A 22,249-nucleotide genomic window follows, 5' to 3' on the forward strand; every position below is an offset into this window, starting at 1 on the left:
TGATGCTTTGCAAACACTTTATTACACAAATTACATAGTTACTGAAAATAGTACTCTTGCAGCAAAACCAGTGTGTCACAATAAATATCAGAGAGCCAACGTGTGACTGCACATTTCTACGGCATGCCATAAAGGACATCATTCATCCACTCACACGCCGCGGCAGACTGAGCGCGGGACGCAAAGAAGCTGAGAGCAGAGACGATGTAGAGAAGGAAGAAGGTGATGAGGTTTTGTCAGGGGTTCAAATATCAACTGGATGCAGCATTCTTTTTTGTGTGTGTGTGTGTGTGTGTGTGTGTGTGTGTGTGTGTGTGTGTGTGGTCCTGAGAGTTTAACACACTCTTTGTGGAGATTGAAGAGGGATTAATTATTTTATGTGGAGCAGAGTTTAAAAATGAACAATGGATCAAAATGCTGTTAAAGATCATTTATAGACTGTATATGAGAAGTGGGCGTGGTCATTATGGGCGTGGTCAATGTGACATCATCTTTGAGCTTCAGTTTGGCTTTTTTTCTAGAGGCAGAAGTGACCCGTGATCAGACCAGAGAACAGAAACATGTCTACTCCTCTCTCCCAGGTAACCACCTGTCAGTTGCAGGTGTCCCCTGTCTGACTCCTCCCCCTCTCTGACTCCTCCCGCTCTTCCTGCTCTCTGTGACTCTGATCATCATTCACAAAATGAACACCATGCTGTGTTGAAGAAGAAACTAGAGATTGAGACCATAGGGTCATTAGTCTTTACTGAGGGAACAAATAAGCTGAGGAGGAGAAGGAACATTTACTATAGACTGATATACAATCAGAGGAGTCGCCCCCTGCTGGACGTTAGAGAGAATGCAGCTTTAAGGCACTTCTGCATTGGCTTCACTTTTTGAAATTGGCAGCCCCGTCCAGCTCTCATACACAGTCTGTTGACACGATGCACAGGTGTGTTTCAGGTTTGAGTAAAGAGATGTGTGTGAGTCTGAAGGCGATCCGTCTCTGAGTTCATATAACTCCTTTAATCCCTCAAATAATCCAACATGAAGAGTTCAGACTGTAGAACAGCTGGAGCTACATCTTTACTGTCAAACTACCGTTTAAAGCTCCTGTGAGTAACTTTCACTGGGTGTCCATAATAGCGCCCCCTGTGGACAAAGACGTACATCACATCATGCTGAGCAATGACTGATGATTTAATCTGGGCTGTTCAAAGTGAACATCATTAATGTGTCCGTCCTGTTTGCGTGAGTCAGACGGCTCAGCGCGCACAATGTTTGAGTCTTTAAACACCTGATGTTTGAGGGAGCAGGTGGATCAGACGGTCAGGTTCATATAAACACCTGGTTACTGCCGGACACACCCGACACACCTGACTCATGATGTACGAATGTAAAGGTGATTAAAGTGGCGCTCCTAGTCCTGGTGTGAGTGTTGGTTTCGTGTGCAATGTGGATGTTGAGCGACAGAATAAAGTGACATGGCAGCGTGGTGATGTGGTGGCTTGGTGATTTGGCGGCGTGGTGACGGGGTGACATGGCGGCGTGGTGACGGGGTGATTTGGCGGCGTGGTTCATTGAAGCTACACTGAGCTCCTCTGTCTCTGTGTCCTCTCAGCCGATGTCGGGGGGCCAGGTGTGGGACAGGTACAGGGCTCAGACTTGGCTGCTGGACATGTTTGATTGGCATCTCTCTCTCTCTCTCTCTCTCTCTCTCTCTCGCTCTCTCTCTCTCTTTCTCTCTCACACACACACATAAATATACATATATATGATATAATATCCATTCTCTGTTCACTGGAAGGTCATCAGTAATATACAAGCTCTACTAGCAGCAGCAGTTTCTCTCTGTGGTGCATTCAGGCGCTAAAAAGGCAAAATAATAGAAAAGGCACGAATGAGTGAAATAAAGGAGGTGAAGAAGAGTGACTGTGACGAATAGGAGGGTGCAGTAACTCAGGATGAAGGTTAAACTGTGAAAGGTAATACAGAGCTGCTCAGGTGACTGCAGCAGCTATCAGGTACTTCAGGGCTCTGAGGACGCAGTGATCTCTCTGACCAACAGGGGGCTGTTGGCAGTTCTAATGTCTGCTGAGGGAAACAAGCTGTCCGACCTTTTAACCAATCAGCACCTCCTGTATAAACTTTAAGGTGAGGTGTAACAATACTTCAGAGACGAAGACTGAATACTACACCCTGTTTGAACAGCAAGGGCGCGTCTGCCTCTGACTCCTCATTGGACGTCATCATGTCTCCTCTGTCAGGTGTTCAGACACGGAGGCAGCAGGTGGAGAGTTCATAAACAGCCAGCACTTGAGCGTCCTGATGGAGGAGATTTAAACTCTGTGAGTCTGAGACCACGAGCGAGAGGACAGCGCTTTACGTTTAAAAACTGGTAAAGGATCGGGTCGTAGAGCCAGCGTGCTGAATCTAACGCGTCTACGACTGTCAGCTGGTTTAAAAGGCGGAGCAGGGAGACACAGACACACCTGCTGCTCATGAACGCAGACCAGTTGAGACCTGAACCACAGAGTGAGAGATCTCAGCCAATCAGGTCGCTGCTCTCTGTGAGCTCCCCCTATAGTGAGGGGCATTCAGGTGTCCCCCCTCTAACCTATAATCATGATAAACAGGCCGGTCACAGGGTTGTTGATGAGTCAGAGCCCTGAAGGTCTCTTAAGTCTGTTAGTGCAAATAGATCAGCTGACTGGATCGGTCTCAGTCTGAGGAACATTCAGCAACATTTAAATCTAAGTCCAGATTCTGACCCTCACGAGAAGATGGTCCCTATAATCCTGAAGCTGGAACATCTCTAAGGCCGGGTCTGACAGTAAGTCTGGGTTTGGGTCTGACAGAGTCTGGGTCTTGGTCGTGGTCTGGGTCCTGGTCTCAGAGGGAATGTTGGGGTTAAAGTGAAATGTTAGACACAGGTAAAATCATACAAATGATTGGTATGTACATCGATCTTTAAATAAAGATGGCCGCTACACGACAGATAATTTTGATGATGGACGACACGAGGCCTGTTAGCGAGGGGGCGGAGCCTAAGAGGAGGGCTTGGGCGGAGGAAGAGCGGAGTACTCCTCGTTCTCCGAGTCACTGCTGTCCTCCTCCATCCTCTCCTGATCGCTGCCCTCCGTGCTCAGCTGGTCGAAACCCTGACGGCTGTAACCCTGACGAGACGCGAAGAAGTTCCCCAGGTTCAGACCACCCACCGCTTTACCTGAGAACACACACACACACACACACACAGAGAGACAGAGAGAGACAGAGACAGAGACAGACAGACAGACAGACAGACAGACAGACAGACAGACAGACAGACAGACACACACACACACACACACACACACACACACACACACACACATATAGAGAGAGAGACAGAGAGAGAGAGGTGAGCAGTCACACCTGCAGTGTGTTTGTTTCTGTAGTTATGTTTATATTCATGCTGATGCTCTCTGGTCAGGTTTATTGATCATCTGCAGGTTTCACTGAGACGTTTCCTCTTCAGGTAGAGTCAGAGTTCAGCTCACCTGTTACCTGCGTCTCACCTGAGAACAAGTTTTTTTGAAAAATTATTGACCTCTTGAAGGGCTCACCTCGTATTTTCCCCAGGATCCCTCCCACCGTGCTGGGGTCAGACTTCACCTCACACCGGTCTGCAAACACAAGATTCAACACCTTTACCTGAGAACTGACACACGTGACATCACACCTTTACATCAACATTTCATCTGTCCCTCTGCTCACTGTATGTGTGTGTGTGTGTGTGTGTGTGTGTGTGTGTGTGTGTGTGTGTGTGTGTGTGTGTGTGTTTTGGGGGGAGTGTTAATACTGAAGATGAATGAGAACGAATCAATACTGAGCCATCATAAGCCCCGCCCCCTTTCACTATGTGCTCCAATCAGAGTTCAGCAGACTGAAACCTCCCCTCCACCTGTGTGACATCACACGCTGTTAGCTCAGTGTGTGCGTGTGTGCGTGTGTGTGTACTCACTGTTCTTCCTCCAGCAGATGAAGAGTCCGATGGAGATGACGAGCAGCAGAGGGACGAGCAGCAGGGTGGTGATGACGGCCGGGAGGACTCCCTGCTCTCTGATTGGCTTAGCCTCGCTCTTCTTCTTCTTCTTCTCATCCTCTTCGTCCTCTTCTTCGGTCTTCATCAACTTCTGCGGAGGACGAGGAGGAAGAGGAGGAGGAGACGCGTTCTCCTTCTCATGGACGGCTGTCGTCTTGGAAACGTTGCTCTCTGGCCTCACTTTTGTCTGAATGATCGTCTCCACGGCTACACACACACACACACACACACACACACACACACACACACACACACACACACACACACACACACACACACACACACACACACACACACACACACACACACACACACACACAGGTTCAGTTAGTACCCTCTCTATGCAGTTTAAAATAATCTGAGACTCAAACATCAGAACAGGAAGTTGTCAGGTCCTGGTTCCACCACCAGGGGTCCCCACAGTCAGACTGAGCAGCTGCTGCAGACTGTGATCTGGACTCTGTGACAGGTTTGTGGTCAGACGAACACAGAGTGAACCCTCCTCAGACCCTCTGAATCCTCTTGAGACCCTCTGAATCCTCCTGAGACCCTCTGAACCCTCCTCAAACCCTCTGAATCCTCCTCAAACCCTCTGAATCCTCTTGAGACCCTCTGAATCCTCCTCAGACCTTCTGAACCCTCCTCAGACCCTCTGAACCCTCCTCAGACCCTCTGAATCCTCTTGAGACCCTCTGAATCCTCCTCAGACCTTCTGGATCCTCTTGAGACCCTCTGAATCCTCCTCAGACCCTCTGAACCCTCCTCAGACCCTCTGAATCCCGCTCAGACCCTCTGAATCCTCTTGAGACCCTCTGAATCCTCCTCAGACCTGCTGATGCACAAGTATGTAGTGCTCATGTCTGCATCAGCCCCTGCTGCGTAGGGGCGACACAGTAGTATAAACCATCCCTAAGGTCTGAAAGTCTGCAGGTGGTCTGAGGTGTATCTGTGTTTGAGTACCTCAGACAGGTTCAGCCTGTTACTGACTCACCTGTGATCTCCTGAACCTCGATCCCTGCCTTCTTCACGGAGCGGTGAGACTCTGAAACACAGAGAGGGAGAGGAGGAGTTTAAACCTGTTCATGGAACGAGGGAGTCAGAGTTCCAGTCAGCAGTGACTAAGCCCAGGAGAACGTCTCAGAGTTCAGGTTCTTGGTTCTTACTTTCAGCGGTGAACTTGAAGACTCTTCTACTTCCTGCATCTCCCACGAACACACTGCCGTCTCTGGTCTGAACGATGTCGTGAGGCATCTTAAACTCCTGAAACATAGAGAGGACATATCGCCGGGTTTAAAGGGTTTAAGATATCTAAAGGTCTGTTGTGTGTTGGGGTTCTTCTCTGACGCTGATTTAAACTGACGTGTTGATGTGTGAGTCATCACAGTCTCAGCTGAGGAGAGTAAACATGAGAAACCTCAGAGTGTTATGGGCTCCAGGACATACAGAGCGGACACACACAGGTAATCCAGACCTCTGACCCTCTCTAACCTCTGACCCTCTCTGACCTCTGACCCTCTCTGAAGTGGTGGGCTGTTTCCGAAATCGCCTACTATACTAGCAGTACGTACTGATATGTCCAAAATTCAGTATGTAGTAAGTAGTATGTGAACAAGAGCAAAATCTGCAGTATGCCAAAACTCCCCGGATGTCTACTGATTTGGGAAAATATCTCAGTATGCATCGGACCAGTCTGCCTCGCGTACTGTTTCCCATAATGCACAGCGCTCGTTCTGCTTTTTCTTTTTCCTCATTTATTGACGTGAGGAAATCCGTTTTTGGGTGCTGTGAAAGTTATCAAATTACATATAAACCACTTCCTAACTTTTTAAATCATAAATGGATGCTAAATAAGCTTTTTATTTATCGGCTTCGCCGTTGTTTACTTCCGCTTTCTGAAACCGGAAATCCAGCGAAGTCTGGCTCAGCATGCTGCATGACAGATAGGGCAGAACAGTCATACTACATACTAAATTCAAACGCAGTATGTAGTAGGCAATACCTACTGCCTACTACATTAGTAAGTAGTATGTAGCAGGCCGTTTAGGAAACAGCCGTGGTGTTTGGCTGCTGTCTGTCGGTCACAGATGGTGTCTGACCTCTGGATTACTCACACCCTCAGCCTCCTGATCAGCAGGTGAACTCAGGTAGACTCAGGAGGAGAGGACATGTCCGGATCAGACGGATTACAGAGGATAGAATGAGGACAGAGCGGAGGAGGAGTGTTAGTCCTCACATACTGACCTCCACATACTGGTGAGCCAGTGAGAGACTTCATGTTGAGTTACAGCACTGAGAGTCATGTGTGTGTGTGTGTGTGTGTGTGTGTGCGTGCGTGTGTGTGTGTGTGTGTGTGTGTGTGTGTGTGCGTGCGTGTGGGTGTGCGTACCTTCTTCTCGGGGCTGAAGGTGTCCAGGATCTCCTTGGTGGAATAATTAATAACAAATCCTCTGACTGGAGTCAAGCTGGAGAAAGATTCACCGTTTACTGCGAAGATTAGACCGCCTACACACACACACACACACACACACACACACACACAGAAACACACACACACACACACACACACATACACACACACACACACACACACACACACACACACACACACACACACACACACACACACACACACACACACACACACACACAGAGAAACACGCAAACACGCACACACATGCAATCACACACACAAAGAAAATATCTGGTTAAGGTTTGTTTCTCTCTGAGACAGGATTAACACACCATGAAAACGCCATCAACATGCCATGAACATGCAATGAACACGCGATTAACACACAATAAACTCACGTTGTACACCCAATGAACACGCCATGAACACGCAATGAACACACCATGAACACACTATGGACACGCAATGAACACACGATGAACATGCGATGAATACGCGATGGACATGCGATGAACAAGCCATGAACATGCCATTAACACACAATGAACACAAGCTCTCTGCACTCTGTCTGTGAGAGCGGCTCTCTAAAGCTCCGATGGACAGAGACCAGGACTACTGGCAGCTCAGGGACAACTAACAACTCATGATAACAGATTCAATACAGTCAGAGACAGAGGGGAGGAGGGTTAGAGTGATGAAGGGATGGAGTGATGAAGGGATGGAGGGATGGAGGGATGGAGAGATGGAGTGATGGAGGGTTAGAGAGATGGAGAGATCTGATAGAGCTACAGAGAGTGGTCTGACCTCCTGCGGGGCTGTACGTGATGGCGAACACCCTTCCTCCAAACTCGTCTTTCTTGATCTCCTTCACAAACTCTCCTGTCTCTGCGATGAAGCACTGGATCCGTCCGTTCTCTCTGTCGGCTACACACACTTCCTGCCTGTCAGGGAGGAACGCCAGGCTGTGAGGGACGCGGAACGGAGCACGCCGCCTCCTGTCAGACGAACCTGCACACAGGGGAACACAGGTGTGATGATCGATGGTGTGTCTGTTTGTGTGTGTGTCTGTGTGCGCTTGTGTGTGTGTGTGTGTGTGTGTGTGTGTGTGTGTGTGTGTGTGTGTGTGTGTGTGTGTGTGTGTGTGTGTGAGGTCACTCTCTTACCTGCTCCCCACTTGGACAGGTACGTCCCGTCAGCAGAGAACTTGAGGATGCGTGCATTGCAGTATCCGTCGCTCACATAGATGTTCCCATTCAGCGGGTCCTCAGCCACGTCGGTGGGCTGACAGAAGTGTTCGCTGTCACTTCCCGGAGTGAACGCCTCGCCAAGTGTCAGCAGGATCCGGTCCCTGCCGTCACCGCTCACCTTCAACACCTGAGGACGAGAAGAGAGTCTGAGCCGCTCCTGACAGACGGCGACTCACCTGAGAGAGAGAGAGAGTCTCACAGGTGTCATCGTGTGCTGAGTGATCTCACCTGGTGCAGAGCCACGTCCGTCACCCAGTAGTTGTTGTCTTTGTCTGTAGTTATTCCATGAGGCAGATAAAACCTGCACACACACACACACACACACACACACACACACACACACACACACACACACACACACACACACACACACACACACACACACACACACACACACACACACACACACACACACACACACACACACACACACACAGGTCATGAACACATATTCAGCTCTGTTCTTAAAGAGAGATTTATATCTAGGTGATCTCAGGTAACGTCTACCCTCAGTAACGTCTAAATCTCGCCCTCAGGTCGCTCAGACCGACTCACATGTTTCTGCCGGATGCCTTCAGGATACTCCCTTTAGCCGGATCCACTACCAGGATGGTGGACTGCTGGATGGGACCCAGAGATTGCTGCTGGTACCGAGCCTGACCGTTGAAGGATCTGAGACACAAGAAGGACGAGTTAGAGGATCCATCACAGGAGGTTAGATCTAGAACTGAGACCCACAGGAGCCAGGTCTGATGTGGATCTATGTAACCTCTGTGAGGGTCAGGGGGTCAGGGGTCAGATGGTCAGGTATATCAGAGCACACCATCATTCTGCAGAGATCACCTGCTCCTAGACTGAGCAGACCCCGTCTGTGGAGGCTCACACCTCACCTGAGCTGTCTGCAGTGTGACCGACAGCTCAGGTGAGGGTCACTCAGGTACACAGGTGTGACTAATGGACTCTCTTTAAACAGATCATGATGTGTGACGGGTCAGAGACTCACTCTGCCCCCCAGGCGTGATCTCCTCGGTGGAAGATGACCAGGTTAGAGTCCGAGTCCAGAGCCAGTCCTGATACCTGACCCAGCTGGAGGGAGCTCTGAGGCCACAAGGACACCTGCTCCAGATGAGTGTCTGCACAAATACACACAGAGATACACATGCAAACACACACAGGTACACACACACAGAGGTTGTGGTTACTATGTGGATCAGATAAAAACAAACACTTCCTGTTTCTCTCTTTAAGCAGTCTGGATTCATCAGTCAGCTGATCTGCAGGTGTGATAACAGACTGACTCTGTCCATGGTGCTGAAACTCTGCATCACACACCTGCTCACCTCACCTGAGAGGAGCACCACTCAGGTCACACCCGTCCTCTCACACCTCTCACCCCCTTCCTCTCACACCTTCCTCTAACACCCGTCCTCTCATACCTCTCCTCTCACACCCTTCCTCCCACACCTGTCCTCTCACACCTGTCCTCTCCCACCTGTCCTCTCACACTTGTCCTCTCACACTTGTCCTCTCACACCTGTCCTCTCACACCTGTCCTCTCCCACCTTTCCTCTCACACCTGTCCTCTCACACCTGTCAGGTCTGTCAGAGGACAAATATCACACACACACACACACACACACACTGCCGTCAGCTGTTTGAGTCTGGGATGAGGAGATGAGGAGGTGAGGAGATGAGGAGATGAGTAGATAAGGAGGTGAGGAGGTGAGGGGATAAGGAGTTGAGGAGGTGAGGAGATGAGGAGATGAGGAGGTGATGAGATGAGGAGGTGAGGAGGTGAGGAGGTGAGGAGGTGAGGAGGTGAGAAGGTTTGGAGATGAGGAGGTGAGGAGGTGAGGAGGTGAGGAGGTGAGGAGGTGAGGAGGTGAGGAGGTGAGGAGGTGAGGAGGTGAGGAGGACTGCCTCTTCAGGTGAGTCCACACAGAGACTGGACTGTGGGGATTACGGGGGGATGATCCAAGCTCACGCAGAGACAGCATGACCCACCTGGACCTTCAGAGACAAGCTGGCTTCGGGAGGGGTTGTCAGCAGACTTGAGCTGATGGAACCTGTGGACTCGGTCCCTCACCAGAACCGGGTCCTCCCTGGTCTGGAAGGCCAGTCTGGTGCTGGGAGAGTCCGGGTCTTTGTCCTGCATTAAACTATCGATCTGAGCCAGCAGCTGAGCCTGCGCTCGGTGCATCTCCCGAGGAGTGAACTTATGAACGTGGACTACGTCCTCGCTCTGTCCTAACAGCTGAGACATCAGAGAGAAGATGTCACCTGCACACACACAGAAGGACAGGTGGAAACAAAGGACAGGGTCAGGGTCTCAGAGGATACCTTGCTGCTTCTTCCTCTGAGACCAGTGTAGAGTCAGGGTCTCAGAGGATAGACCGCTGCTTCATCCTCTGAGGCGTGACAGAAAGTTCAACGCCCCTCTCTGAGGACTCTGAGTGGACAGGTAAGAGTTAACTCTGAGGATGGAGAGGTGTTAACCAGCAGGAAGTAAAGAGAGAGAGAGAGATTAACACACACACACACACACACACACACACACACACACACACACACACACACACACACACTGCACAGGTTCTCAATGAGCTGGACGTCTGACTGAATACATGAGAGGAGACGTCTAGAGGTTGATGGATCAAGGAGTCAGGTCTCAGACTGACCATCAGACGATCTTTGGAGCTGAGTCACATTGTGCAGCAGAGACAGAGACAGCTCCTCTCTGCTAAACCAGCTGAAAGAAACACAGAGCTGCACATCGTGAACTCACCCTGATCCTGATCCTGCTCTGCTGGGTTTTTCTCCAGCCCCGCCTGGTCATCCTGTCGGTCTGAGGAGGAGAGAGACCGGTCAGAGCTCACAGGTGTGTCAAGAGGAGGGTCAGCTCTACTCATCCAGATACACACACACACACACACACACACACACACACACACACACACACACACACACACACACACACACACACACACACACACACACACACACACACTCTCTCTCAGAGGGGCGTGTACCTGTTGAATGTCCCATGTGCATCATGGAGTTCATGTGAGACGGACTGACGGTGATGGGGACATTGGCCTCGACCGGGATCTCCTCAAACAGGTCTGCAGAGCCAGGTTCCATGCAGTTCATGAAGGGGGCGGCATGCCTGCTCTCCATGTAGTACATGATGTAGAAGTTACACATCTCATCTTCAGATGTCCCCCTGCAGGCAGAGACAGGTACAGACATCAGACCCTGCAGGCAGACTGAAGACCTGAGAGAGAATGCGTCCTCATACGCGGACTGAAGCTCCATGTGTTAGCAGTGTCAACACTGAGCAGCTCAGACTTCCTGCTTCTATCTGATCAGAGGACACGCCCGGCTCAGGGTCAGGACACTCAGCTGACGTGCATTCGGACTGATCACAGCGAGCATGTTGTCAGATCGCTTCCAGGAGTGTTTCACAGTTTAGCTCATCATAGCCGGTTTCCCTGCAGACAGACAGAGTCGGCTAAAACCCCAAGCAGGATACAGACCACATCACTCACAGACCCTGATGTGGCTCACAGGTCTGTTGTTTATCAGATCAATAAGACTTCCTGTTAACGGCTTTGCACATTCAGAGTGACTGCTGTCAGGCTGAGAGAGAGTAGACGCTCCTGCAACCATTATAAGAGAATAAGAGGAAGAGCTTCTTCTTCTTCTGTGAGAGAGAGAAAGAAGACCTGCAGAGCGGAGGGAGGAGGGGGACTTCACTTCTGCTGCTGGCTTTAAAGACTAAGAACAGAGAGCATCTCTGCTCCTGTTCACACCTGACCCAGATAGAGGCCAGGTTTTATGGTGACTCGAATAAAGGCCCGGAAATCTTAAAGGGGTCTATGTCAGAGCTCACCCGATGTAGGTCTTGGAGGTTCTTCCCTCTCCGGTGAAAACACACCTGGCTGCGACAGTGTCTCCGTACTTCACACTCAAGTCACTGTCCACAGGGTAGAACGCCTGCAGACACAGACTGATGTTAGCACTGTGACTGTTAGCTTAGCATAAAGAGTGGGAACGAGGGGAAACTGCTAGCTTAGCTTGCTTTAACGTACCTGTGGCAGCTGAGGAGACTGTCTGCCAATCAGAGTCCATTCCCCGTCTCTGATCCTGTATCCACTCACCACTTTACCTGTTACACACACACACACACACACACACACACACACACGCACGCACACATACACATCCCACACACACACACACACACACGCACACGCACGCACACGCACACACACACACACACACACACACACACACACACACACACACACACACACACACAGGTTAGCATGGGTGATGTCTGATAACAGCTGCTCTAAATCTGGATGATGAAGTGTGTGTGGACTCACCGAGGCGATGTGTGTGAGTCCTGAATGCGAATGGGTAGATGGGGTACGAGCTGTAATCACAGGCCACGTCTGCGTTTGTGACTGATGGAGAGAGGCAGAGAGGCAGAGAGGCAGAGAGGCAGAGAGGCAGAGAGGCAGAGAGGCAGAGAGACAGAGAGACAGAGACACAGAGACAAAGGGAGAGGCAGAGACACAGAGAGAGGCAGAGAGGAAGAGAGGAAGAGAGAGAGAGAGAGAGAAATGTCAGACAGGAACAATCTGCAGCAGCTTTGTTCGTCTGCAGATGAAGCAGCCTCTAAAAGTCTCTGTCTTTCCACAGAGCAGACACATCATGATGAACCCGTCCGTCAGAAACATGAAACATGAACACTGAAACACACCTCTCTTCCCCGGCAGGATGACCGTGTCCACAGACATGAGCAGATAGATACCAGCGATGAACGGCTGCCTGTGAGGAGGACACATCCACACACACACACACACACACACACACACACACACACACACACACACACACACACACACACACACACACACACACACACACACACACACACACAGTTAGAGGAAGCTGTTCGGATGATCTGTGTGTTGATGTTTTCAGCAGCGTGGTCAGTACTCACGGTTTGGTCGTCATTCTTAGAGAGAGTCCGGAGCAGTCTTTGTGATGGTCTGCAGAACAAAGACCAGAAACACATCAGCTCCCTCCCTTGCCTCCTCTTACTCCTCCTCCTCCCTCCATCCCTCCCTCCATCCCTCCCTCCATCCCTCCTCCTCCTCCTCCTCCTCCTCCTCCTCCTCCTCCTCCTCCTCCTCCTCCTCCTCCTCCTCCTCCTCCTCCTCCTCCTCCTCCTCCCCCCCTTCCACCTCCTCTTCATCTTCCTCACCTCTGAACGCTCCGTTGTCTCCGTAGTGAATCTGCAGCACAAAGTGAGACATCCCCGAGTTCTTCCCAACCTTGAAACCAACATCTGAAGAGAAACAGGGACGGGTCAGAGTTCAGGGGGAGACCGACACACACCTGTAGACTCACAGGACTCTACCTGAGACAGGTGAGTCAGTGTTAGTCTGAATGAGTTAACCGTTTCAGGGACACACCTTTAGGTAGTTTAGTGGGCGGGGCGTTACGAGCCCAGGCGTACATGATGGAGGCTTCATCCTTACAGGTTCCCTGAGAGCTCCCACAGTCCCTGAGAGAGAAAGAGAGGTAGGGAGAGAGAGAGAGGGAGAGAGAGAGAGGGAGAGAAGAATCAATAGCACTAAACACACACAGCTGTTTCCACTACAGAGAGAATAAACATACACAGGCAGGAAATTCGAAACAAAGGGGGAGTCAGAGGGAGTCGGAGTGTATTACCAGTAGGTGCTAGTGGAGACGGGAGTCTGGCAGCCAAACAGCAGCATGTGGTGAACTGTCTCCATGCTGGCGTGAGGGATGAAGTCGACTGAGGAAGAGGAACAGATTCATGAAGAGGGAGAGTCCTCAGATCGCACCTGTGTGTATCTGCCTGAGTGAATCTACCTGAGTCTATCTACCCGAGTCTATCTACCTGTGTGTATCTACCTGAGTGTATCTACCTGAGTGTATCTACCTGTGTGTATCTACCTGAGTGTATCTACCTGAGTCTATCTACCCGAGTCTATCTACCTGAGTATATCTACCTGTGTGTATCTACCTGTGTGTATCTACCTGAGTGTATCTACCTGAGTCTATCTACCTGAGTGTATCTACCTGTGTGTATCTACCCGAGTCTATCTACCTGAGTGTATCTACCTTTGTGTATCTACCTGAGTGTATCTACCTGAGTGTATCTACCTGTGTGTATCTACCTGTGTGTATCTACCCGAGTCTATCTACCTGAGTGTATCTACCTGAGTGAATCTACCTGAGTCTATCTACCTGTGTGAATCTACATGAGTCTATCTACCTGTGTGTATCTACCTGAGTGAATCTACCTGAGCATATCTACCTGAGTGTATCTACCCTAGTGTATCTTCCTGAGTGTATCTACCTGAGTCTATCTACCTGTGAGATCATGTTTAGATGTGAACTCACCGATGTAGGAGTCTCGAGTTGTTGGCACAGGAAACGACATGCACAGGTACGTGTCCGACTGAAACACAGAGTAAAGGTGTTCACTGTAAACTGAAATTATCAATAACCTACGTATAAACCAATAACCCTGATAATGAAGACCTCCTCTCAGTCCGACCCTGAACAGGACCTCGGGTCAGACTTGAGATCCTCGCTGCAAGTACAGAAACCTCTCAGGATCTCAGACTCACCGCAGCGGGGACGACTCCTGGCATCCTGATGTCCACTGAGAAGTTGTGAGAGTTTGTTAAGTCCTGATTGGTTCGAGACACGCAGGAGGCGGGGTCTGAGGAGACGCCTTCCTGAGACCTGAGGGAGGAACATAGGACGGTCTGAGGTGTGTCTCTACTCTCAGAGGTAACACTGAATATGTGATCTATGAATGCGATGCAGTTTAATACTTTGAACATGACATCAGGTTATAATAACACGTCTAACCAGTTCAATCAGGTCTGAACCTTTAACATAGGTGAGGTCTCTACAGGTACTCTGAGCTGGGTTTGAAATCAGGTTACTTTAACAGTCTGACCCTCGTTCATCAAATTTAAAGACAGGTATCCTGATCTGGAGCGATGGCTGAGACGCTTAACAACATGTGAGATGATGTGAGATTAAAAGCTGTGATTCTCTCTCACCTCCGGAGTCTGAGATGAAGATCGTGAGTCTTCAGGCCGTGACTGAGAGCCACGAAGAGCAGAGACAACACCACACACATTCCCATCATCATGCCTGAGGAGAGACCAGATCCTGATCCTGCTGCTGCTCTCTGGACTGAAAACAACACAAACACAGTCAGAGGAGAGGAGAGGAGGACAGCAGAGGAAGAGGAGAGGAGGAGGAGAGGAGGGAGGAGGGAGAAGAAGAGGAGAAGGGAGGGAGGAGGAGAGAGAAGGAGAGGCGGAGGGAGGGAGAAGAGGAGAGGAGGAGAGGAGAGGAGAGGAGGATAGGAGGAGAGGAGAGAGGAGAGAGGAGAGGAGAGGAGAGGAGAGGAGGATAGGAGGAGAGGAGAGAGGAGAGAGGAGAGAGGAGAGGAGGAGGAAGAGAGAGGAGAAGAGAGACGGAGAGACGGAGGGAGGGAGGAGAGGAGAGGAGAGAGGAGAGAGAATAGATAGATAGATAGATAGATAGATAGATAGATAGATAGATAGATAGATAGATAGATAGATAGATAGATAGATAGATAGATAGATAGATAGATAGATAGATAGATAGATAGATAGATAGATAGATAGATAGATAGATAGATAGATAGATAGATAGATAGATAGATAGATAGATAGATAGATAGATAGATAGATGGATAGATAGATAGATAGATAGATAGATAGATAGATAGATAGATAGATAGATAGATAGATGGATAGATAGATAGATAGGGGGTAATCGAGGAGTCCCACCTGTTCCCTGTCTGGGTGGATGAGGAGCAGGAGGAAGGTGGAGGTTCTGGTGGATGTTACTCCTCCTGCATGTCGGTCTGAAGGTCTCACTTGGTCCTCTGAGGAGGAAGATCAGCTTGAAACCAACACCTGGAACAAAACGGAGACATGTTACTATGACAACGGGCTGTCAGAGGTTCACGCTGACGGAGCGCTCTCTCTGATACCTGATCATGTTGATTCACAGCTCTGAGGACGGAGAGCTCCAAACATCCACAGAACCCGCATAGACAAACGCCATCCACGCGCCACTGACACGCTGCTCTAAAAATAACCCGTGTGTGTTTCTGGCGAGGATCATGGAGCACCTCAGACTTCTGTTACCATGGCGACAGCTCTGTTTCCTGTGTTATGCATGAACAGGTCGGCCAGCTCTGATTGGCTCACGGACCACTCGCACTGATCAGTGGAGCGCTCACATGCACGTGAAGGAGCAAAGGCTCATGGGAGAGAGCTGAGCGGCTATCACACAATGAACACGCTTTATTCTAACACTGCTCATCTTCCTCCTGATGATGATGATGATGATGATGATGATGATGATGATGATGATGACGATGATGATGACCTCACAGTCTCTGTCAGGTTTAAAGGACCCAGGTGTTTATGAGTCCAGCACGTGTTCCTCGTCATGTCTCGGCCCAACTCGCCACCTCATGAGAAACATGTGAGATGCTCTGACATCACAACATCAATCAAATCAAATCAAATCAAGCTTTATTGTCATTTTGTTCATACCACTGTAAAAACAAAACAAGAGTTTTTCCAGGAGATCAGTTTGTAAAATATAGTAATAAAAAATATGGCAATAAAAATCTAGTATAAAAATATATATTAAATATCTGTTGAAAACAGCATTCATACACACTCATTCATCAAAAAGTTAAAGTGCAGTAGGCAGTATAATAAGTACACAGCAGTGTATAAATGGTCATTTAAGAATTCAACAGTCTGATAGCCTGAGGTAGGAAGCTGTTTCTCAGCCTGCTGGTCCTACATTTATGGCTCCGCTGTCGTCTCTGCGAGAGCAGCAGCTGTAAGAAACAGTTGAGAGGGTGAGTGGTGTCCTTCACAATGTTCAGAGCCCTCTTCCTGCAGCGGCTCAGGAATATGTCCTGGACCGAGGGAAGTGACACTCCAGTTATTTTTTCCGCTGTCCTTACCACCCTCTGCAGGGCCTTCCTGTCAGCTTCTCTGCAGCTGGAACCATGTAGACATTCCAAAAGTCAGCACGCTCTCCACTGTCAGCCTGTAGAAGTTGGTGAGGATGCTGCGGGGGAGTGAGGCCTGTTTGAGTTTCCTCAGAAAGTACAGTCTCTGTTGGGCCCGTTTCACCAGTCCCGTGGTGTTTGCTGACCAGGAGAGGTCATCAGTGATCTGCATTCCAGGGAATTTGATGCTCTCCACTCTTTCCACTGCACGGCTGCTGACGCTGAGAGGTGTTGACGCATCATGTTTACCTGTCACAGAGGCTCTGAGGTCACACACCTGTGTGACCTCAGAGCCTCTGTGACGTCTGTAACTCAGGGGAAATTAAAGGATCATTCCGCTCAACATTAGCTGACACATTAAACATCATCACATGTTGAGGCTGCTTCATTGTCTGACATTCAGACCTCAGACACACCTGAGTCCACAGTTAAGACTCCACAGGTAAGACTCCACAGGTAAGACTCCACAGGTAAGACTCCACAGGTAAGACTCTGTGATGATCGTCTCTGTCTCTGGTTCCTTCAGGGGTTATTATTCACAACACGAATATCAGAGTCTACGATCCTACAATGACGTTTCTCTGATTTTCTGTAACAGAGGAGGAAAAAGAAACGCCTTCAAGACGTCTGAACTGTAATCAAACGATCCGTCATCAGAGCAGGTGGACAGGCTCTACCTGTCTATAGCTCAGGAAACAACATACATCAGCTCTCTTTTAACTCCACCAAGACCTGTTAAAAACCAGAGCCAGCTCCGACTGAGGGAAACCCTGACCCGGTCTCTCTCTCTCTCTATCTCTCTCTCTCTCTTCAAATAGCTTTGAAAGTTGAAACAATATTGCCAAAGCATAAACAAAGTCACATCAAACAATATATACAATCACAAAACCGACCGAGGTGTTGTACCACCAGAATCCAGGTCCAGGTCTTGCGGGTCTAATCTCTGGATCAGTCAGCTGGTTACTAAACCGAGTCTCTCGTTCAGAGTCGCCTCAGCTCGCCCCTCTGTCACGGTTCACTCAGACTCACGCCTGCAGCTGCTCCACATACTCTGCTCCAGGTTCCTAAAGGTGAGAGGTCTCTATGATTGAGACACCTGAGGGCTCCTGTCCCTCACCTGTGATCTACAGGTAAACCAGGTCATTAAGCAACACCAGGTATGTGAGGGAGGAGGAGCAGGATGAGGACTCACCTGAGGAATTATGTGAAGGTGTGTCCTCATCGCTGCAGCCTGAAGCTCTGTCAGAGGTCTGAGATCTCTGCAATACTTTAATCTCCTGTGCAATACTTAGATCTCCTGTGCAATACTTTGATCTCCTGTGCAATACTTTGATCTCCTGTGCAATACTTTGATCTCCTGTGCAATACTTTGATCTCCTGTGCAATACTTTAATTGAATCTGTTTTCCTGTTCATCTGTTAAAATGTTCTGAGGCAAATGTATTCATGTCTTTAATGTTTTATACTTTCTTTACAGATTTAGGTTTCTATATTTACGGCTCTTACTGTCTTGTTGTTGAGTACTTGGCAATAAAGCTTTCCTGAATCCTGAATCCTGAATCTTAAAAACTGCTGTTGGTAGTCGTGATATAAACATCAGTTCGGAGAGAGATTTCGAATGTCAACACTACCCCTCCCCTCTCTGCTGTCGTAACCCGGCCCACTAAAGATTGTTGTGTGCGTTCTATGAGGAATTATTGGCTTCCCAGCCAATCATAACGACGTAGTGGGGCCTCCATTCGACCAATCAGGACAGAGGGTTGGGGAGTAGCTCTGATTGGTCCATGATAACGGGAACAAGGGGAATAATAACATTGCTTCATACAAAGGCGTTGGAAAACAGAGATTTCGCCATAATCTTATCTCCAAACCCAGCAGAAAAAAGGACAGTTTTTTACACCATTCCTACCAACAGCAGCTTTGAATCTTGAATCTTAAATCTTAAATCCTGAATCCAGAATCTTCAATCCTGAGTGGAGTGAGACTGAGCTGCCTGTCGTCAGCTAACAGCTCAGAGACAAACTGCAGACGAGCTAAAGATCAGAGATATTCAAACACCGTCTGAACTCTGCCTAGGATCAAACACTCATCTTTGTTCTCTCAACGCTGCTGTCCTCTGCACACACACAGACACACACACACACACACACACACACACACACAGACACACACACACACACACACACACACACACACACACACACACACACACACACACACACACACACACACACACACACACACACACACACACACACACACACACACACACACACACACACACCTGTAGAGAGAACCAGGAGAGAAAGCTTCTGTGTTCACGTGAATATATTTACTCTATGCATCCTCACTGAGGAGGAGCAGAAGCTAATGGGTTCAGAGTTAGATACAGAGAGTTGGTGTTAACACACAGTGCTGATGATTAAAGGGACAGTTCAAACATTTAGTTGAAGCTGGTTTCAACACGTGATCCGGTTTCTGGAGTCCGGTCTCAGAGCTCTGTGGGTGAAGAACAGTTTGTTCTTTAAATCTGGGATATTATTTATGATATAAACATTTGATCTGATAAATATAACCACAGATCAGCTGTTTGCTCTTTTCAAGAAATGAAATCGAAATATTTCCCGTCTCTGAATTTAACCACGGAAACTTAGAATAAATGATGATAAAGTTTAAACATCGAACAGTGATGTGTTCACTTTTATGAACCAGCCTCACCATACAGAACTAAAGGAGGGCGTCAACAACAACAACAACAACAACAACAACAACACGGACAGTTTATCATAATGATTATCATGGACGTCTGAGAGCGCGGTGAGGAGGCGGAGTCTCAGGTTCACCGCATGCTGCACAAACAGACTCATTAACCAGACAGACTCATTAAGGGTTATAAATATGATCAATGATCTTGTTTCTGATCCATCAGCTCATGATCAGCTCAGGATCAGAGTCCTCACACTCATCACCATGCTGCTATCACTTTAAACTCTGTAACACCACGTTTAGAAAAAGAGTTCAAAACTATCAGACGACAGAGATCAACAGCTTGAGCTCCACGACTCAGACACACCTGCAGTTACATTAGGTACACACACTGTGTTTACACAACCACACACACGGTCTGTTCTCCTCTTCAAGACAAACAGTGTTACAACGAGAGAGTCCATCACAGCACAGAGAAAACCGGAGAGGATCTTGCAGAGGATATCAAAGAGAGGATCTCACATTCAGAGGATCTCACATTCAGAGGATCTCACATTCAGAGGATCTCACTGAGGATCAGTCACTGAGAGTATCTCACGGTGTCACACATCCATGGTACTCACAGGTGTACAGGGCTCTGAGACGCGTCCACAGGTATCACCACAGACAGTATGGACATAACTCTGATACCATATCAGTCCATCGCATTATGATGATGGTTACAGACGGCACAGGAACAATCACTGAGCCGCTCAGCCTGATGACTCATCTCTGTCCACACTCGCTGAGCTACAGAGACGAAGAGTAGGAGGAGGTGGAGGAGGGGCAGGGCCGCTGTGCTGACGTCACAGCCCACTGAGACCGAGGCAGGAAACTATGGAAACAAGCTCATCCCACTCATGGACCACAGCACGTCCTCCCTCAGCTCCAAACAGCACAGCCATGATTTACATTATGATGATAATAATGATGATTATTATGATGTTTATTATGATGTTTATAATGATGTGTATTCTAATGTTGCCCTGTGATGGGTTGGCGACCCGTCCAGGGTGTACCCTGCCTTCCGCCCAAAGCCAGCTGGGATAGGCTCCAGCCCCCCGTGACCCCTAATGGGATAAGCGGTCAAGATAATGGATGGATGGGATTCTAATGTTTATTATGATGTTTATAATGTTTTTTATTATAATGTTGTTTATTATGATGTTTGTTATGATGTGTAGAATGATTTTTGTAATGTTTATAACATAGACTGTATAAAATATGGACGTAGTATCTGTGACGTCGCCCATCTGTTTCTGAAGCGCTGTTTTGAGGCCAATTGGCAGCGGCAGCCATATTGCTGTGGAGCCAGTGTGACGTAAAGAGACTGTGTTTGAACCTCCAGCTACAGCTACAGTGTTCCTGCCTGTCAATCAAGTCAGCTGTGCCTCTCATTGGAAGACTCGTAATCTCAATATCTTCGAAATTTCCGCATTAGAAAAAAATTCACCCCCCTCACAGTGAGAGCCGATCAAGCGGCAACCTCCGGTCTAAAAATATGAGCCCAATGCAGAAGTGTTAAAAGCTGCAGTTCATCGAGGATCAGCTTGAGGCTGGCTCCGGAAGTACCGGAAAGTCACATACACATGAATGGAAAAAAGACGATCTTTACAGCAAAAATAAACATGTTTACAGCCTGGTACAAAAGATGAGTGTTGTCTGGATAGCTAATTTCTTGATGTGCTCTCACTGTGAGGGGGGTGAATTTTTTTCTAACGCGGCAATTTTGAAGATATTGAGATTACTAGTCTTCCAATGAGAGGCACAGCTGCAACACTGTTGGCTAGGAGGCTCCAACTCCGCCTCTTTACGTCACACTGGCTCGACAGCAGGAATATGGCTGCCACCACCGATTTGCCTCAAAACAGCACTGCAGAAACAGATGGGTGACGTCATGGATACTGCGTCCATATTTTATACAGTCTATGGTGTCGAGAAATGAGCTATCCAGACTACACTCGTCTTTTGTACCAGGCTGTAAACATGTTTATTTCTGCTGTAAAGATCGGCTTTTTTGAATTGGTGTGTATGTGGTTTCCAGTATTTCCGGAGCCAGCCTCAAGCGGATCCTTGATGAACTGCAGTTTTTAACAGTTCCACATTGGACTCATATTTTTAAACCGGAGGTTGCCGCTTGGTTTATAATGATGATTATTATGATGTTCATTATGATGTTCATAATTATGTTCATTATGATGTTTATAATTATGTTCATTGTGATGATTATTATGATGTTCATTATGATGTTTATTATTATAGTGTATTATGATGTTTATTATTATAGTGTATTATGATGTTTATTATGATGGTGTATTATGTAGTTTATTATGATAGTGTACATTTATTGTCTGTGTTTTATTTTAATATAAGCTCGACATGTTTTGCTACCTACAGGTTGAATACAGACTTATAAACTGAATATTGAAACAGCAGCAGATCGATGAAAGCCTGTCTTTAATTGAACAAATGAATCCTCCTCGGTTTAGAAGCATACTGACAGATAAAGTGTCTCAGTCCGGTTGTTCTTATTTATGATGTCTGAGCCAGCACACAGCGTTCAGATACATTTACTAATAGTGCTGCACACACACACTAACAGATCAACATTAGCTCATACACTACACACACACACACACACACACACTAACAGAT

At 48.2% G+C, this 22,249-nt stretch overlaps 1 protein-coding gene across 7 annotated transcripts in view; it reads right to left on the reverse strand.

Moving 5' to 3' along the window:
• The window catches only part of pam (peptidylglycine alpha-amidating monooxygenase), a 25,552-nt gene continuing 3,303 nt past the window's right edge, over nucleotides 1-22,249 (reverse strand). For 2 of the 7 annotated variants that reach the window (XM_034710412.1, XM_034710414.1), the window contains exons 2-27: nucleotides 15,601-15,729; nucleotides 14,839-14,974; nucleotides 14,395-14,512; nucleotides 14,165-14,222; nucleotides 13,466-13,553; nucleotides 13,207-13,298; nucleotides 12,996-13,079; nucleotides 12,732-12,780; nucleotides 12,489-12,556; nucleotides 12,109-12,189; nucleotides 11,812-11,888; nucleotides 11,613-11,716; nucleotides 10,750-10,943; nucleotides 10,506-10,565; nucleotides 9,725-10,000; nucleotides 8,724-8,853; nucleotides 8,276-8,392; nucleotides 7,949-8,021; nucleotides 7,637-7,847; nucleotides 7,278-7,481; nucleotides 6,450-6,565; nucleotides 5,227-5,323; nucleotides 5,055-5,105; nucleotides 3,983-4,270; nucleotides 3,585-3,644; nucleotides 288-3,205 (exon numbers count right to left, since the gene is read on the reverse strand). In XM_034710412.1, coding sequence (XP_034566303.1) covers nucleotides 3,027-3,205; nucleotides 3,585-3,644; nucleotides 3,983-4,270; nucleotides 5,055-5,105; nucleotides 5,227-5,323; nucleotides 6,450-6,565; nucleotides 7,278-7,481; nucleotides 7,637-7,847; nucleotides 7,949-8,021; nucleotides 8,276-8,392; nucleotides 8,724-8,853; nucleotides 9,725-10,000; nucleotides 10,506-10,565; nucleotides 10,750-10,943; nucleotides 11,613-11,716; nucleotides 11,812-11,888; nucleotides 12,109-12,189; nucleotides 12,489-12,556; nucleotides 12,732-12,780; nucleotides 12,996-13,079; nucleotides 13,207-13,298; nucleotides 13,466-13,553; nucleotides 14,165-14,222; nucleotides 14,395-14,512; nucleotides 14,839-14,974; nucleotides 15,601-15,729 — 3,140 coding nt within the window. In that variant the 3' untranslated portion in view covers nucleotides 288-3,026. Of the gene's footprint in view, nucleotides 3,206-3,584; nucleotides 3,645-3,982; nucleotides 4,271-5,054; nucleotides 5,106-5,226; nucleotides 5,324-6,449; nucleotides 6,566-7,277; nucleotides 7,482-7,636; nucleotides 7,848-7,948; nucleotides 8,022-8,275; nucleotides 8,393-8,723; nucleotides 8,854-9,724; nucleotides 10,001-10,505; nucleotides 10,566-10,749; nucleotides 10,944-11,612; nucleotides 11,717-11,811; nucleotides 11,889-12,108; nucleotides 12,190-12,488; nucleotides 12,557-12,731; nucleotides 12,781-12,995; nucleotides 13,080-13,206; nucleotides 13,299-13,465; nucleotides 13,554-14,164; nucleotides 14,223-14,394; nucleotides 14,513-14,838; nucleotides 14,975-15,600; nucleotides 15,730-18,042; nucleotides 18,292-18,355; nucleotides 18,453-22,249 lie in introns of those variants that run through there. The other 5 variants (XM_034710410.1, XM_034710411.1, XM_034710416.1 and 2 more) reach the window with 5 other exon arrangements.

This window comes from Notolabrus celidotus, chromosome 19, assembly GCF_009762535.1.
Source record: "Notolabrus celidotus isolate fNotCel1 chromosome 19, fNotCel1.pri, whole genome shotgun sequence".
In the NCBI taxonomy this organism is placed as follows: domain Eukaryota; kingdom Metazoa; phylum Chordata; class Actinopteri; order Labriformes; family Labridae; genus Notolabrus; species Notolabrus celidotus.